Source organism: Pseudophryne corroboree, chromosome 3, assembly GCF_028390025.1.
Source record: "Pseudophryne corroboree isolate aPseCor3 chromosome 3, aPseCor3.hap2, whole genome shotgun sequence".
Classification (NCBI taxonomy): domain Eukaryota; kingdom Metazoa; phylum Chordata; class Amphibia; order Anura; family Myobatrachidae; genus Pseudophryne; species Pseudophryne corroboree.
In genome coordinates, this window is record NC_086446.1 from 177,188,440 (window position 1) to 177,205,137 (window position 16,698).

The following is a 16,698-nucleotide window of genomic DNA, read 5'->3' on the forward strand; positions in this document are numbered from 1 at the left end:
TCGGGCGCGCTCGGGTTAACCGAGCAAGGCGGGAAGATCCGAGGCTGCCTCGGAACCGTGTAAAATAGGTGAAGTTCGGGGGGGTTTGGATCTCAACGAACCGAACCCGCTCATCTCTAATAAATAGTAGCCCCGGCCGGTAAAGGGTTGAATACAATGAGGGTCATTCAGATCTGATCGCTGCTGTGTGTTTTCACACAGCGGGCGATCAGGTCCTAACTGCGCATGCGTATGCACCACAATGCGCAGGTGCGTCGGACAGCAACAATGGGCATCGCAGGTCAGTGATGGGATGGTGAAAAAAATCCAATTGCACGGGCGTTCGCAAGGTGATTGACAGGAAGAGGCCATTTGTGGGTGCCAACTGACCGTTTACTGGGAGTGTCCGGAAAAACGCAGGTGGGCTCAAGCGTTTTCAGGGAGGGTGTGTGACGTCAACTCCGGCCCCGATCATCCTGGAGGAATAAGTCCTGGGCTGCGCGCACACTGCACACAGCAGATTTTTGAAGCTCGCCGTACACACAGGATCGCACACTTGCATGGCGAATTTACACTCCCCTGGAGGCGGCGACTATAGGAACGCAGGACTGCAAACTTTGCAGCCCAGTGATCAGGTCAGAATCAGCCCCAATGTACAAAGCGTATTGTTTGCAAACAAAGGACGCACACACCAAAACAGGAGACACACACCTAATGATTGAATTCTTTATTTATTCCTGTATTGATGATAAAATATACATATAAAAAATGTATTTAAATTTACACAGTCCTGTCCGGGACACACACAGAAATAACATATATACATGACACACACAAGGATATAAGCAAGACTGTACTTTATGTTAATGTTTTGTCTCCCCAGTTACACAGACACATGATGTTTATGTCATTGCAGCAGGAACAGGCCCCGTCACCTCCTGTGTCACGTTTTTGCTGCTGCTCGCCTGTCCTAGAGAGCTGCCCAGGAGAAGCCTGCTGCAAGGGCTGGGGCAGGAGTTGCACAGTAACATTAGCGACTCCCTAATCAGTGACTTATCCGGGTGACAGACACTGACAGAGAGGAAAGCAGTCTGCAAGCTGCAGCACAAATCTAAAGGGGCATACACACTCGACGATTTAAGTGGACGATATGCATGATAAAGATAAAGAAGCACGTTCCTGCTGGTCATTATCTTTTAACTTTATGAATGGAACATGCTGTCCAATTTAGGCTATGGGGAGTATTCAAGTAGCACTGATTTTTCCCCCTAGGTGAAAAAACTGCACTTTTTGGTATTTTTTAGGGTGAATGGGGATTCACCCAATTCAACTGCAGGCCCGTTGTTTCGCCTAGGTGAAAAATTCGGCAGATGCGGAAAACACATGGATCGGCGAATCCATGTGTTTTCTCACACTGCGCCGCCGAAAAATCCACCCGTTTTCACCGATTTAGAGGCATTTTTCACCATTGCCTTTTCAGTTTAAAAAACAGTGAAAAGCCAATGGCAAAAATGCCATAAAAACAGCCGAAAATGGCCCGCAATTGAATAGGCAGGAGGGCGGAATTTAATAGCTTCGAAATTATCGGAGTTAATTGAATACCTCCCTAAATAATTCATGACTGCATGTTCAGGGATGGGGTGGATGATGTCACTGAACGATACTGGGGGTAATTCTGAGTTGATTGCAGCAGGAACTTTGTTAGCAGTTGGGCAAAACCATGTGCACTGCAGGTGTGGCAGATATAACATGTGCAGATAGAGTAAGATTTGGGTGGGTTATTTTGTTTCTGTGCAGGGTAAATACTGGCTGCTTTATTTTTACACTGCAATTTAGATTGCAGATTGAACACACCAAACCCAAATCTAACTCTCTCTGCCCATGTTACATCTGCCTCCCCTGCAGTGCACATGGTTTTGCCCAACTGCTAACAAAGTTCCTGCTGCGATCAACTCAGAATTACCCCCATTGGGGGTCATTCCGAGTTGTTCGCTCGTTGCCGATTTTCGCAACGGAGCGATTAAGGCAAAAATGCGCATGCGCATGGTACGCAGTGCGCATGCGCTAAGTATTTTAGCACAAAACTTCGTAGATTTACTCACGTCCGAACGAAGAATTTTCATTGTTGAAGTGATCGGAGTGTGACTGACAGGAAGTGGGTGTTTTTGGGCAGAAACTGACCGTTTTCTGGGAGTGTGCGGAAAAACGCAGGCGTGCCAGGATAAAACGCGGGAGTGTCTGGAGAAACGGGGGAGTGGCTGACCAAACGCAGGGCGTGTTTGTGACGTCAAACCAGGAACGAAACGGCCTGAGCTGATCGCAGTGTAGGAGTGAGTCTCGAGCTACTCAGAAACTGTTAAGAAATTTCTATTCGCAATTCTGCTAATCTTTCGTTCGCAATTCTGCTAAGCGAAGATACACTCCCAGAGGGCGGCGGCCTAGCATGTGCAATGCTGCTAAAAGCAGCTAGTGAGCGAAAAACTCGGAATGAGGGCCCTTGTTCACTATATCGTTAAATGTGTATGCTGCTTTATATCGTTTATTCTGCTGCTGGGGACGTTTCAAGGGAAATCTTTATTGGTTCAAAATCGTCTAGTGTGTACCCACCTTTAAGGTGCTCAAGCACTGACAGAGCTGGCACCTATTGGGTACACTCTGGCTAACAGACAGCTGTTGCAGCCAATCACAGCTGTCAGCTATTGCAGCCAATCACAGCTGTCAGTGAGTCAGAGGTGGGAAATCCCACAGAGATGTATATTTACTGTATAGATTTATGATGACAGTTTCTAATGCTGGGTACACAAACATGAGTGACCGGACGATATATCACTAGTGGGTTGGTGGGTGTGTTTGTAGACATATCTCACCGGCCCTGTAGCACAGCAACATATATATATGCAGTGTTATGTACCCAGCTTAGCACACCAACAAGGCAACAACTCCAGATTCACTGGTCACCTGGTTAAACAAGGGGAGGGGCTCAGATGTAGCTCCACCAACTGTTTCATTCTATTGGATGAATGTTTCACCAATTAGATTCCACTCCCTGAGATGTCACCAGTCTCTGGGCAGATTCCCTATGGAAATTTCTCCCAGTTACTGACCCCCCCACATATAGTTATACACCCGTCCCCTACCCATAATGCAGCATGGAGGGGCTCAGTGAGGGCGGCAGTGACTGTGTGTAAGTGTCTAATGGGGTGACACAGAGCATAAAAGGACAGCTGTCCTGCCTCATAATCCAGATATAACCTCACTCTGTCACAGGGGATACTGTCAGGTAACTGGATCTCTGTACTGTCAAGTATCACTGAGTACTGATAATTATACCCCCTCCTACACAGACAGCAGGACCTGTTATTACTCCCAATGTCTGACTGCAATCCTTTCCTGTCTATACTGGGATAACACATCCCCACCTTCCACCCCACTGACTTACTGACATCAACCTCCCAGCAATGTCGCCCTGAGGAGAATGCCCTGGTACTTATTACCTGATTATACTGAAATCTCTCTGGTGTTATTGGACGAGTCTGGTTTTTATGTGAGCAGGATGCAGTTTTCCTGTCACCTGATATCTTTATATTATTACCAGCTGTGGTCACATCCAGTAATAGGTCTGTAGGTTGCTGTACATAGATCCCTATATTTATACCTGTAATTATATTAGATAATATGTGTAATGTCCCTGAGATGAGACCCACATCCAGATCTCCTGCACCACGGACCTGGTTATCATGTCTCTCTGTGTCCTCAGTATCATACAAGTCCCCTGTATCTGGTTCTTGTAAAACAGTCACTGGATCAGACATGTTACACAGCTCCTCAATGTGACGCATCTTTCTGGACAGCTCGTCCTTCTTTATTTCCAGCTGCTGGATCAGATCAGAGACTGAGAGTGAAACGCGCTGTTCCTGCCTGGAGATCTCACTCGGGACTCTCTTCTCCAGGTCTTCCAGCTGTATCCTGATGTCTCTAAACAGGGCAGTGACTGTCTCTGTTACACCAGCTGCTTTTCCCTGATCTTCTCTCCTGCGCTCCTGCAGACTCTGCACTCTTTTCTCAGTCTCCTCTCTCTTTGTGGTTAGTTTCTGCAGAAGATTCCTCAGCTTCTCCTTCTTCTTCTCAGAGGCCTCATCCAGCATCTCCACTTTATGTCCCCAATGTTTCCCTGCCAAACTGCAGGACACACAGATACAAGAAGCATCATTAGTGCAGTAATATCTGAAGAGCTCCTTATGTACAGAGCATTTCCTGTTCCCCAGGGAAGTGGTGGGATCACATAAGATGTGTTCTCCTGACTTGCTGTGTACTCTCAGGTGTTTATCACACAGAGAAGCCTCACACAGCAGACAGGATTTAGCAGCAGGTACAGGAGAGTCCACACAGTAAGTGCAGAAGATCCCAGTCTCCTCCTGATCTGGCCGAGTAGACAGGAAACTCTCCACTATGTTACACAGCGTTATGTTCCTCTGCAGTACAGGACGCTCCTGACACTCTGCTCTGCATTCAGGACAGGTATAAGCTCCAGCCCCCTCCTGTGTATCCAGCACACGATCAATACAGACCCGGCAGAAGTTGTGGCCACATCTCATGGTTACAGGATCTGTATAAATGCTCAGACAGATGGAACAGTCCAGCTGCTGTCTCAGATCAGCAGACGCCATCGCTGGCAGCAGGAGAGAGAAATGAAACTTAGAGTCTCTGACACTCAGATACCAGTGAGGTCACATTCTACACAGAGGGCGAGGCTGAGCTGTCACTCAGATTAATAATACTAAAGGTACATATTTCTGTACATCCACACCCAGTGCTCAAAGTGGGCTGGTATACACCGGTATGGCATACCGGCACTTCCAGCACTGAAGACCCCCGCCGCCGACTTTCAAATTCCGCGCTGTTCAAGCACCTATTGGACACTGGGGGGGGGGGGGGGGGTGGCTGCATGGAAACTGTGAGGGGCTGGTGGCAGAGACATTGTGAGGGGCTGGTGGTAGGAACATTGTAGGGGGCTGGCTGCAGGGACACTGGCGACATGGCTGAAGGGACACTGTGGGGGGTTGGCTGCACAGACACTGTGGGGGACTGGCTGTTCAGACACTGGTGGGCTGGCTGCATGGACACTGTGGGGGGTTGGCTGCACGAACACTGTGGGGGGTTGGCTGCACGGACAATGTGGGGGGGGGGGGCTGGCTGTACGGACACTGGTGGGCTTGCTGCACACACACTGGGGGGGGCTGGCTGCACAAACACGGGGGGCTGGCTGTACACACAAACTGGGGGGGGGACTGGCTGCACACACACACTGGGGGGGGGGACTGGCTGCATGGACACTGTGGAGGCCTGGCTGCATGGACACTGTGGTGTGCTGGCTGCATGGACACTGGTGACTGGCTGCACGGACACTGTGGTGGGCTGGCTGCACGGACATTGTGGTTGGCTGCCTGCACACACACTGGGCGGGGGCTGGCTGCATGGACACTGGTGAGCTGGCTGCACGGACACTGGTGGGCTGGCTGCACGGACACTGGTGGTCTGGCTGCACGGACACTGGTGGGCTGGCAGTACGGACACTGGGGGGCTGGCAGTATGGACACTTTGGTGGTTTGGCTGCACGGACACTGTGGTGGGCTGGCTGCACACACACACAGGGGGGGGGGGCCTGGCTGCACACACACACACACACACACACACACACACACACACACACACACACCGGGGGGGGGTTGGCTGCATGGACACTGTGGAGGCCTGGCTGCACGGACACTGTGGTGGACTGGCTGCATGGACACTGTGGTTGGCTGGCTGCACACACACTGGGCGGGGGCTGGCTGCATGGACACTGTGGTGGGCTGGCTGCACGGACACTGGTGAGCTGGCTGCACGGACACTGGTGGGCTGGGTGTAGTACGGCTGACCGGCGGTCAGTAGACCGCCGGTCAGCTTACCGACGCCGGGATCCCGGCAGCATACCGGCGGGGATGGGCGAGTGCAGCAAGCCCCTTGCGGGCTCGCTGCGCTCGCCACGCTGCGGGCTCGGTGGCGGCCTGCGGTCGCCACGGGTTCTATTCCCACTCTATGGGTGTCGTGGACACCCACGAGTGGAAATAGTCCCTGTTGGTCGGCATGCCGACCATCGGGATAGTGAGCCGTCGGGATGCTGGTGGAGGTCATGTGACTGTCGGTCAGCAGACCGCCGGTCACATGAATACCACCCGGTGGGCTGGCTGCACGGACACTGGTGGGCTGGCTGCACAGACACTGTGGTGGGCTGGCTGCATGGACACTGTGGGGGCTGGCTGCATGGACACTGTGCGACAGGGGGGAGGGAGGCAGGCAAGTACCTGCCATGGTCCCTGAGATAGGGGGCCCCTTAGAAAATGGGTGTACCGGGCCCCGTGATTTCTGTTGCAAGTACTGGGCATAATAAGCTAGGATCCATCCTTCCTTGTGTCAGCACATCAGGCTGTTCCTGCCAGTGTGTGGAATGTTTCCGTGGAACACGTTATGCCTCTTAATAACAATTAAGCACTGTATAAAATAAATGCAGCAGCCTACGCAGTATTATCGCTGACCATGTGTACCCCTGTATGGCTACAGTCTGCCCCTATCCTAATCAGTGGGGCACACAAGGGGGGTTTCCAAGTACCTGGAAACCCCCCTGAAGAGTCAAATATTTTATTTTTGAGAAAGAAACAGTAGTGTCCCCCAGTGAAAGCCACAATGTACTGTATATGAAGTTTGTGTGTATGAATGTGTGTGTGCTTATGTGTGTATGTATATATGTGTGTGTGTTTGTGTATGTATGTATGCATGTATGTATGTATGTATGGTGTGTGTGTGTGTGTGTGTGTGTGTGTGTGTGTGTGTGTGTGTGTGTAACACTTGTGTCTCTTATAACACTCCCTATATGATGTATATAGAGTGTATGCTATATCTTAAGTATATAAAGCCTGGTAAAGGTGCTTGCTTTGACAAATATAGCAACAAAGATAAGCTATTTCTAAGCAACCACTGGTGTCAATATCACATATCAAGACTAGGTTCTTTATGGATATATACAATAGTTTATTTTACAATAATAGAACACTAAAACAATGTATTCACAGAGTAAAAAGTGCAGTACTTTTTATATAAAGAATTAGTTAAAAAACTGACATGTTTGAAAATTGACACAAAAAAAATGGTATAAAAAGTACTTAAAAATATAAAATGTATGCTTTTCTTTCAAAGAGAGGTAAAATCAGAGCGTGACCAACGCATTTCGTCCTGTGGACTTCATCAAGGCGTAGTGCAGGAGTGGGACAGGGCTCCTACTTATACCTGTCTTAATTGGGAAGTGATTAGACACATCACTGGGGCAGATGTATTAAGCCTGGAGAAGGGATAACGAAGTGGTGAAGCAATGATAAGCCCAGGTTGATAACGCACCAGCCAATCAGCTCCTAACTGTCATTCTTCAAATCTGTAATGATTGGCTGGTGCATTATTGCGCTTATCACTGGTTTATCACTTCTTTATCCCTTCTCCAGGTTAATACATCTGCCCCTACGTGAGATAGGGACGATGAAAATGATAAAAGATAATACTATGTGGATGGAGGAGGTGTTATTTAAGCCAACAGCTGTGTTGTATTGTTAAAAAAGAATTCTAAGAAGACAGATTAGTCCAAATAACTTTAATTGCTAAAGACTTCCTGTCCGAGATGTGTGTGTGACGTCACTTCCGCCCCATTTCCAGTGTCCAGGGCTCCGCAGTGCGCATGCGCCAGCTGGGGATGTTCATGTTCACACTCCCATGGAACAAAACTTCATTTTTGTCACTTCCCACTTTTCAGAATGATGCTGCGGCGACCATCTTTAAGGAGATCTCAGTGGAGGACAGTTGTTACTAGCACAAGGGGTCCCAGCAGCCATATTTGAAGAGGCTCAAATATTGTAGCACACATATTAATGTGTTGGTTCGTTTTTTGTGCTCCCAGGTGCGGACATGCAATTGAAAAATCGCAGTTTAGTGTACAGGCAGAGGTTCATATTATTAATGATGTAGACATTATTTAGGCTAAGAACCTAGTCGTAATATGTGATATTGACTAGTGATGTGCACCGGAAATTTTTCGGGTTTTGTGTTTTGGTTTTGGATTCGGGTCCGCGGACGTGTTTTGGATTCGGACGCGTTTTGGCAAAACCTCCCTGAAATTTTTTTGTCGGATTCGGGTGTGTTTTGGATTCGGGTGTTTTTTTTACAAAAAACCCTCAAAAACAGCTTAAATCATAGAACTTGGGGGTCATTTTGATCCCATAGTATTATTAACCTCAATAACCATAATTGCCACTCATTTTCAGTCTATTCTGAACACCTCACAATATTATTTTTAGTCCTAAAATTTGCACCAAGGTCGCTGGATGGCTAAGCTAAGCGACACAAGTGGCCGACACAAACACCTGGCCCATCTAGGAGTGGCACTGCAGTGTCAGACAGGATGGCACTTCAAAAAAATAGTCCCCAAACAGCACATGATGCAAAGAAAAAAAGAGGTGCACCAAGGTCACTGGATGGCTAAGCTAAGCGACACAAGTGGCCGACACAAACACCTGGCCCATCTAGGAGTGGCACTGCAGTGTCAGACAGGATGGCACTTCAAAAAAATAGTCCCCAAACAGCACATGATGCAAAGAAAAAAAGAGGTGCACCAAGGTCGCTTGATGGCTAAGCTAAGCGACACAAGTGGCCGACACAAACACTAGAGATGAGCGGGTTCGGTTTCTCTGAATCCGAACCCGCCCGAACTTCATGTTTTTTTTCACGGGTCCGAGCGACTCGGATCTTCCCGCCTTGCTCGGTTAACCCGAGCGCGCCCGAACGTCATCATGACGCTGTCGGATTCTCGCGAGGCTCGGATTCTATCGCGAGACTCGGATTCTATATAAGGAGCCGCGCGTCGCCGCCATTTTCACACGTGCATTGAGATTGATAGGGAGAGGACGTGGCTGGCGTCCTCTCCATTTAGATTAGGGTTGAGAGAGAGAGAGAGAGACTGACCTGAGGCTGTGATACTGTAGAAGAGAGTGCAGAGTTTAGTGACTGACGACCACAGTGACCACCAGACAGTGCAGTTGTTTGTTTTATTTAATATATCCGTTCTCTGCCTGAAAAAAACGATACACACAGTGACTCAGTCACATACCATATCTGTGTGCACTGCTCAGCCCAGTGTGCTGCATCAATGTATATATATATCTGACTGTGCTCAGCTCACACAGCTTATAATTGTGGGGGAGACTGGGGAGCACTGCAGTGCCAGTTATAGGTTATAGCAGGAGCCAGGAGTACATAATATTATATTAAAATTAAACAGTGCACACTTTTGCTGCAGGAGTGCCACTGCCAGTGTGACTAGTGACCAGTGACCTGACCACCAGTATATATAATATTAGTAGTATACTATCTCTTTATCAACCAGTCTATATTAGCAGCAGACACAGTACAGTGCGGTAGTTCACGGCTGTGGCTACCTCTGTGTCGGCACTCGGCAGCCCGTCCATAATTGTATATACCACCTAACCGTGGTTTTTTTTTCTTTCTTTATAGTCATACTAGTTACGAGTATACTATCTCTTTATCAACCAGTCTATATTAGCAGCAGACACAGTACAGTGTGGTAGTTCACGGCTGTGGCTACCTCTGTGTCGGCACTCGGCAGCCCGTCCATAATTGTATATACCACCTAACCGTGGTTTTTTTTTCTTTCTTTATACATACATACTAGTTACGAGTATACTATCTCTTTATCAACCAGTCTATATTAGCAGCAGACACAGTACAGTGCGGTAGTTCACGGCTGTGGCTACCTCTGTGTCGGCACTCGGCAGCCCGTCCATAATTGTATATACCACCTAACCGTGGTTTTTTTTTCTTTCTTTATACATACATACTAGTTACGAGTATACTATCTCTTTATCAACCAGTCTATATATTAGCAGCAGACACAGTACAGTGCGGTAGTTCACGGCTGTGGCTACCTCTGTGTCGGCACTCGGCAGCCCGTCCATAATTGTATATACCACCTAACCGTGGTTTTTTTTTCTTTCTTTATACATACATACTAGTTACGAGTATACTATCTCTTTATCAACCAGTCTATATATTAGCAGCAGACACAGTACAGTGCGGTAGTTCACGGCTGTGGCTACCTCTGTGTCGGCACTCGGCAGCCCGTCCATAATTGTATATACCACCTAACCGTGGTTTTTTTTTCTTTCTTTATACATACATACTAGTTACGAGTATACTATCTCTTTATCAACCAGTCTATATATTAGCAGCAGACACAGTACAGTGCGGTAGTTCACGGCTGTGGCTACCTCTGTGTCGGCACTCGGCAGCCCGTCCATAATTGTATATACCACCTAACCGTGGTTTTTTTTTCTTTCTTTATACATACATACTAGTTACGAGTATACTATCTCTTTATCAACCAGTCTATATATTAGCAGCAGACACAGTACAGTGCGGTAGTTCACGGCTGTGGCTACCTCTGTGTCGGCACTCGGCAGCCCGTCCATAATTGTATATACCACCTAACCGTGGTTTTTTTTTCTTTCTTTATACATACATACTAGTTACGAGTATACTATCTCTTTATCAACCAGTCTATATATTAGCAGCAGACACAGTACAGTGCGGTAGTTCATGGCTGTGGCTACCTCTGTGTCGGCACTCGGCAGCCCGTCCATAATTGTATATACCACCTAACCGTGGTTTTTTTTTCTTTCTTTATACATACATACTAGTTACGAGTATACTATCTCTTTATCAACCAGTCTATATATTAGCAGCAGACACAGTACAGTGCGGTAGTTCACGGCTGTGGCTACCTCTGTGTCGGCACTCGGCAGCCCGTCCATAATTGTATATACCACCTAACCGTGGTTTTTTTTTCTTTCTTTATACATACATACTAGTTACGAGTATACTATCTCTTTATCAACCAGTCTATATATTAGCAGCAGACACAGTACAGTGCGGTAGTTCACGGCTGTGGCTACCTCTGTGTCGGCACTCGGCAGCCCGTCCATAATTGTATATACCACCTAACCGTGGTTTTTTTTTCTTTCTTTATACATACATACTAGTTACGAGTATACTATCTCTTTATCAACCAGTCTATATATTAGCAGCAGACACAGTACAGTGCGGTAGTTCACGGCTGTGGCTACCTCTGTGTCGGCACTCGGCAGCCCGTCCATAATTGTATATACCACCTAACCGTGGTTTTTTTTTCTTTCTTTATACATACAGACTAGTTACTAGTATACTATCTCTTTATCAACCAGTCTATATTAGCAGCAGACACAGTACAGTGCGGTAGTTCACGGCTGTGGCTACCTCTGTGTCGGCACTCGGCAGCCCGTCCATAATTGTATATACCACCTAACCGTGGTTTTTTTTTCTTTCTTTATACATACATACTAGTTACGAGTATACTATCTCTTTATCAACCAGTCTATATATTAGCAGCAGACACAGTACAGTGCGGTAGTTCACGGCTGTGGCTACCTCTGTGTCGGCACTCGGCAGCCCGTCCATAATTGTATATACCACCTAACCGTGGTTTTTTTTTCTTTCTTTATACATACATACTAGTTACGAGTATACTATCTCTTTATCAACCAGTCTATATATTAGCAGCAGACACAGTACAGTGCGGTAGTTCACGGCTGTGGCTACCTCTGTGTCGGCACTCGGCAGGCAGTCCGTCCATAATTGTATACCACCTAACCGTGGTTTTTTTTTCTTTCTTCTTTATACATACATAGTTACATAGACATCTCTTTATCAACCAGTCTATATTAGCAGCAGACACAGTACAGTACGGTAGTTCACGGCTGTGGCTACCTCTGTGTCTGCACTCGGCAGGCAGTCCATAATTGTATACTAGTATCCATCTCCATTGTTTACCTGAGGTGCCTTTTAGTTGTGCCTATTAAAATATGGAGAACAAAAATGTTGAGGTTCCAAAATTAGGGAAAGATCAAGATCCACTTCCACCTCGTGCTGAAGCTGCTGCCACTAGTCATGGCCGAGACGATGAAATGCCAGCAACGTCGTCTGCCAAGGCCGATGCCCAATGTCATAGTACAGAGCATGTCAAATCCAAAACACCAAATATCAGAAAAAAAAGGACTCCAAAACCTAAAATAAAATTGTCGGAGGAGAAGCGTAAACTTGCCAATATGCCATTTACGACACGGAGTGGCAAGGAACGGCTGAGGCCCTGGCCTATGTTCATGGCTAGTGGTTCAGCTTCACATGAGGATGGAAGCACTCAGCCTCTCGCTAGAAAAATGAAAAGACTCAAGCTGGCAAAAGCAGCACAGCAAAGAACTGTGCATTCTTCGAAATCCCAAATCCACAAGGAGAGTCCAATTGTGTCGGTTGCGATGCCTGACCTTCCCAACACTGGACGTGAAGAGCATGCGCCTTCCACCATTTGCACGCCCCCTGCAAGTGCTGGAAGGAGCACCCGCAGTCCAGTTCCTGATAGTCAGATTGAAGATGTCAGTGTTGAAGTACACCAGGATGAGGAGGATATGGGTGTTGCTGGCGCTGGGGAGGAAATTGACCAGGAGGATTCTGATGGTGAGGTGGTTTGTTTAAGTCAGGCACCCGGGGAGACACCTGTTGTCCGTGGGAGGAATATGGCCGTTGACATGCCAGGTGAAAATACCAAAAAAATCAGCTCTTCGGTGTGGAGGTATTTCACCAGAAATGCGGACAACAGGTGTCAAGCCGTGTGTTCCCTTTGTCAAGCTGTAATAAGTAGGGGTAAGGACGTTAACCACCTCGGAACATCCTCCCTTATACGTCACCTGCAGCGCATTCATAATAAGTCAGTGACAAGTTCAAAAACTTTGGGTGACAGCGGAAGCAGTCCACTGACCAGTAAATCCCTTCCTCTTGTAACCAAGCTCACGCAAACCACCCCACCAACTCCCTCAGTGTCAATTTCCTCCTTCCCCAGGAATGCCAATAGTCCTGCAGGCCATGTCACTGGCAATTCTGACGAGTCCTCTCCTGCCTGGGATTCCTCCAATGCATCCTTGCGTGTAACGCCTACTGCTGCTGGCGCTGCTGTTGTTGCCGCTGGGAGTCGATGGTCATCCCAGAGGGGAAGTCGTAAGCCCACTTGTACTACTTCCAGTAAGCAATTGACTGTTCAACAGTCCTTTGCGAGGAAGATGAAATATCACAGCAGTCATCCTACTGCAAAGCGGATAACTGAGGCCTTGGCATCCTGGGTGGTGAGAAACGTGGTTCCGGTATCCATCATTACTGCAGAGCCAACTAGAGACTTGTTGGAGGTACTGTGTCCCCGGTACCAAATACCATCTAGGTTCCATTTCTCTAGGCAGGCGATACCGAAAATGTACACAGACCTCAGAAAAAGAGTCACCAGTGTCCTAAAAAATGCAGCTGTACCCAATGTCCACTTAACCACGGACATGTGGACAAGTGGAGCAGGGCAGGGTCAGGACTATATGACTGTGACAGCCCACTGGGTAGATGTATGGACTCCCGCCGCAAGAACAGCAGCGGCGGCACCAGTAGCAGCATCTCGCAAACGCCAACTCTTTCCTAGGCAGGCTACGCTTTGTATCACCGGTTTCCAGAATACGCACACAGCTGAAAACCTCTTACGGCAACTGAGGAAGATCATCGCGGAATGGCTTACCCCAATTGGACTCTCCTGTGGATTTGTGGCATCGGACAACGCCAGCAATATTGTGTGTGCATTAAATATGGGCAAATTCCAGCACGTCCCATGTTTTGCACATACCTTGAATTTGGTGGTGCAGAATTTTTTTAAAAACGACAGGGGCGTGCAAGAGATGCTGTCGGTGGCCAGAAGAATTGCGGGACACTTTTGGCGCACAGGCACCACGTACAGAAGACTGGAGCACCACCAAAAACTACTGAACCTGCCCTGCCATCATCTGAAGCAAGAAGTGGTAACGAGGTGGAATTCAACCCTCTATATGCTTCAGAGGTTGGAGGAGCAGCAAAAGGCCATTCAAGCCTATACAATTGAGCACGATATAGTAGGTGGAATGCACCTGTCTCAAGCGCAGTGGAGAATGATTTCAACGTTGTGCAAGGTTCTGATGCCCTTTGAACTTGCCACACGTGAAGTCAGTTCAGACACTGCCAGCCTGAGTCAGGTCATTCCCCTCATCAGGCTTTTGCAGAAGAAGCTGGAGACATTGAAGGAGGAGCTAACACGGAGCGATTCCGCTAGGCATGTGGGACTTGTGGATGGAGCCCTTAATTCGCTTAACAAGGATTCACGGGTGGTCAATCTGTTGAAATCAGAGCACTACATTTTGGCCACCGTGCTCGATCCTAGATTTAAAGCCTACCTTGGATCTCTCTTTCCGGCAGACACAAGTCTGCTGGGGTTGAAAGACCTGCTGGTGACAAAATTGTCAAGTCAAGCGGAACGCGACCTGTCAACATCTCCTCCTTCACATTCTCCCGCAACTGGGGGTGCGAGGAAAAGGCTCAGAATTCCGAGCCCACCCGCTGGCGGTGATGCAGGGCAGTCTGGAGCGACTGCTGATGCTGACATCTGGTCCGGACTGAAGGACCTGACAACGATTACGGACATGTCGTCTACTGTCACTGCATATGATTCTCTCAACATTGATAGAATGGTGGAGGATTATATGAGTGACCGCATCCAAGTAGGCACGTCACACAGTCCGTACTTATACTGGCAGGAAAAAGAGGCAATTTGGAGGCCCTTGCACAAACTGGCTTTATTCTACCTAAGTTGCCCTCCCACAAGTGTGTACTCCGAAAGAGTGTTTAGTGCCGCCGCTCACCTTGTCAGCAATCGGCGTACGAGGTTACATCCAGAAAATGTGGAGAAGATGATGTTCATTAAAATGAATTATAATCAATTCCTCCGCGGAGACATTGACCAGCAGCAATTGCCTCCACAAAGTACACAGGGAGCTGAGATGGTGGATTCCAGTGGGGACGAATTGATAATCTGTGAGGAGGGGGATGTACACGGTGATATATCGGAGGGTGATGATGAGGTGGACATCTTGCCTCTGTAGAGCCAGTTTGTGCAAGGAGAGATTAATTGCTTCTTTTTTGGGGGGGTCCAAACCAACCCGTCATATCAGTCACAGTCGTGTGGCAGACCCTGTCACTGAAATTATGGGTTGGTTAAAGTGTGCATGTCCTGTTTTGTTTATACAACATAAGGGTGGGTGGGAGGGCCCAAGGACAATTCCATCTTGCACCTCTTTTTTCTTTTCTTTTTCTTTGCATCATGTGCTGATTGGGGAGGGTTTTTTGGAAGGGACATCCTGCGTGACACTGCAGTGCCACTCCTAAATGGGCCCGGTGTTTGTGTCGGCCACTAGGGTCGCTAATCTTACTCACACAGTCAGCTACCTCATTGCGCCTCTTTTTTTCTTTGCGTCATGTGCTGTTTGGGGAGGGTTTTTTGGAAGGGACATCCTGCGTGACACTGCAGTGCCACTCCTAGATGGGCCCGGTGTTTGTGTCGGCCACTAGGGTCGCTAATCTTACTCACACAGCTACCTCATTGCGCCTCTTTTTTTCTTTGCGTCATGTGCTGTTTGGGGAGGGTTTTTTGGAAGGGACATCCTGCGTGACACTGCAGTGCCACTCCTAGATGGGCCCGGTGTTTGTGTCGGCCACTAGGGTCGCTAATCTTACTCACACAGCTACCTCATTGCGCCTCTTTTTTTCTTTGCGTCATGTGCTGTTTGGGGAGGGTTTTTTGGAAGGGCCATCCTGCGTGACACTGCAGTGCCACTCCTAGATGGGCCCGGTGTTTGTGTCGGCCACTAGGGTCGCTAATCTTACTCACACAGCTACCTCATTGCGCCTCTTTTTTTCTTTGCGTCATGTGCTGTTTGGGGAGGGTTTTTTGGAAGGGACATCCTGCGTGACACTGCAGTGCCACTCCTAGATGGGCCCGGTGTTTGTGTCGGCCACTAGGGTCGCTTATCTTACTCACACAGCGACCTCGGTGCAAATTTTAGGACTAAAAATAATATTGTGAGGTGTGAGGTATTCAGAATAGACTGAAAATGAGTGTAAATTATGGTTTTTGAGGTTAATAATACTTTGGGATCAAAATGACCCCCAAATTCTATGATTTAAGCTGTTTTTTTAGTGTTTTTTGAAAAAAACACCCGAATCCAAAACACACCCGAATCCGACAAAAAAAATTCGGTGAGGTTTTGCCAAAACGCGTTCGAACCCAAAACACGGCCGCGGAACCGAACCCAAAACCAAAACACAAAACCCGAAAAATTTCAGGCGCTCATCTCTACCAAACACCTGGCCCATCTAGGAGTGGCACTGCAGTGTCAGGCAGGATGGCACTTCAAAAAAATTGTCCCCAAACAGCACATGATGCAAAGAAAAAAAGAGGCGCACCAAGGTCGCTGTGTGACTAAGCTAAGCGACACAAGTGGCCGACACAAACAACTGGCCCATCTAGGAGTGGCACTGCAGTGTCAGGCAGGATGGCACTTCAAAAAAATTGTCCCCAAACAGCACATGATGCAAAGAAAAAAAGAGGTGCACCAAGGTCGCTGTGTGACTAAGCTAAGCGACCCAAGTGGCCGACACAAACACCTGGCCCATCTAGGAGTGGCACTACAGTTTTCT

At 47.9% G+C, this 16,698-nt stretch overlaps 1 protein-coding gene across 1 annotated transcript; it reads right to left on the minus strand.

Moving 5' to 3' along the window:
- Positions 1 to 2,986: 2,986 nt before the first annotated feature.
- On the minus strand, positions 2,987 to 4,649 carry LOC135057571 (E3 ubiquitin/ISG15 ligase TRIM25-like). Its single transcript, XM_063963415.1, has one exon. It carries the CDS (start codon positions 4,644 to 4,646, stop codon positions 3,057 to 3,059), a length of 1,590 nt encoding a protein of 529 aa, XP_063819485.1. The 5' UTR covers positions 4,647 to 4,649; the 3' UTR covers positions 2,987 to 3,056.
- Positions 4,650 to 16,698: the final 12,049 nt, after the last annotated feature.

Bases quoted from the DNA above. Each gene is read 5' to 3' on its own strand.
- LOC135057571 (XM_063963415.1), bottom strand. From the start codon at position 4,646: ATGGCGTCTGCTGATCTGAGACAGCAGCTGGACTGTTCCATCTGTCTG.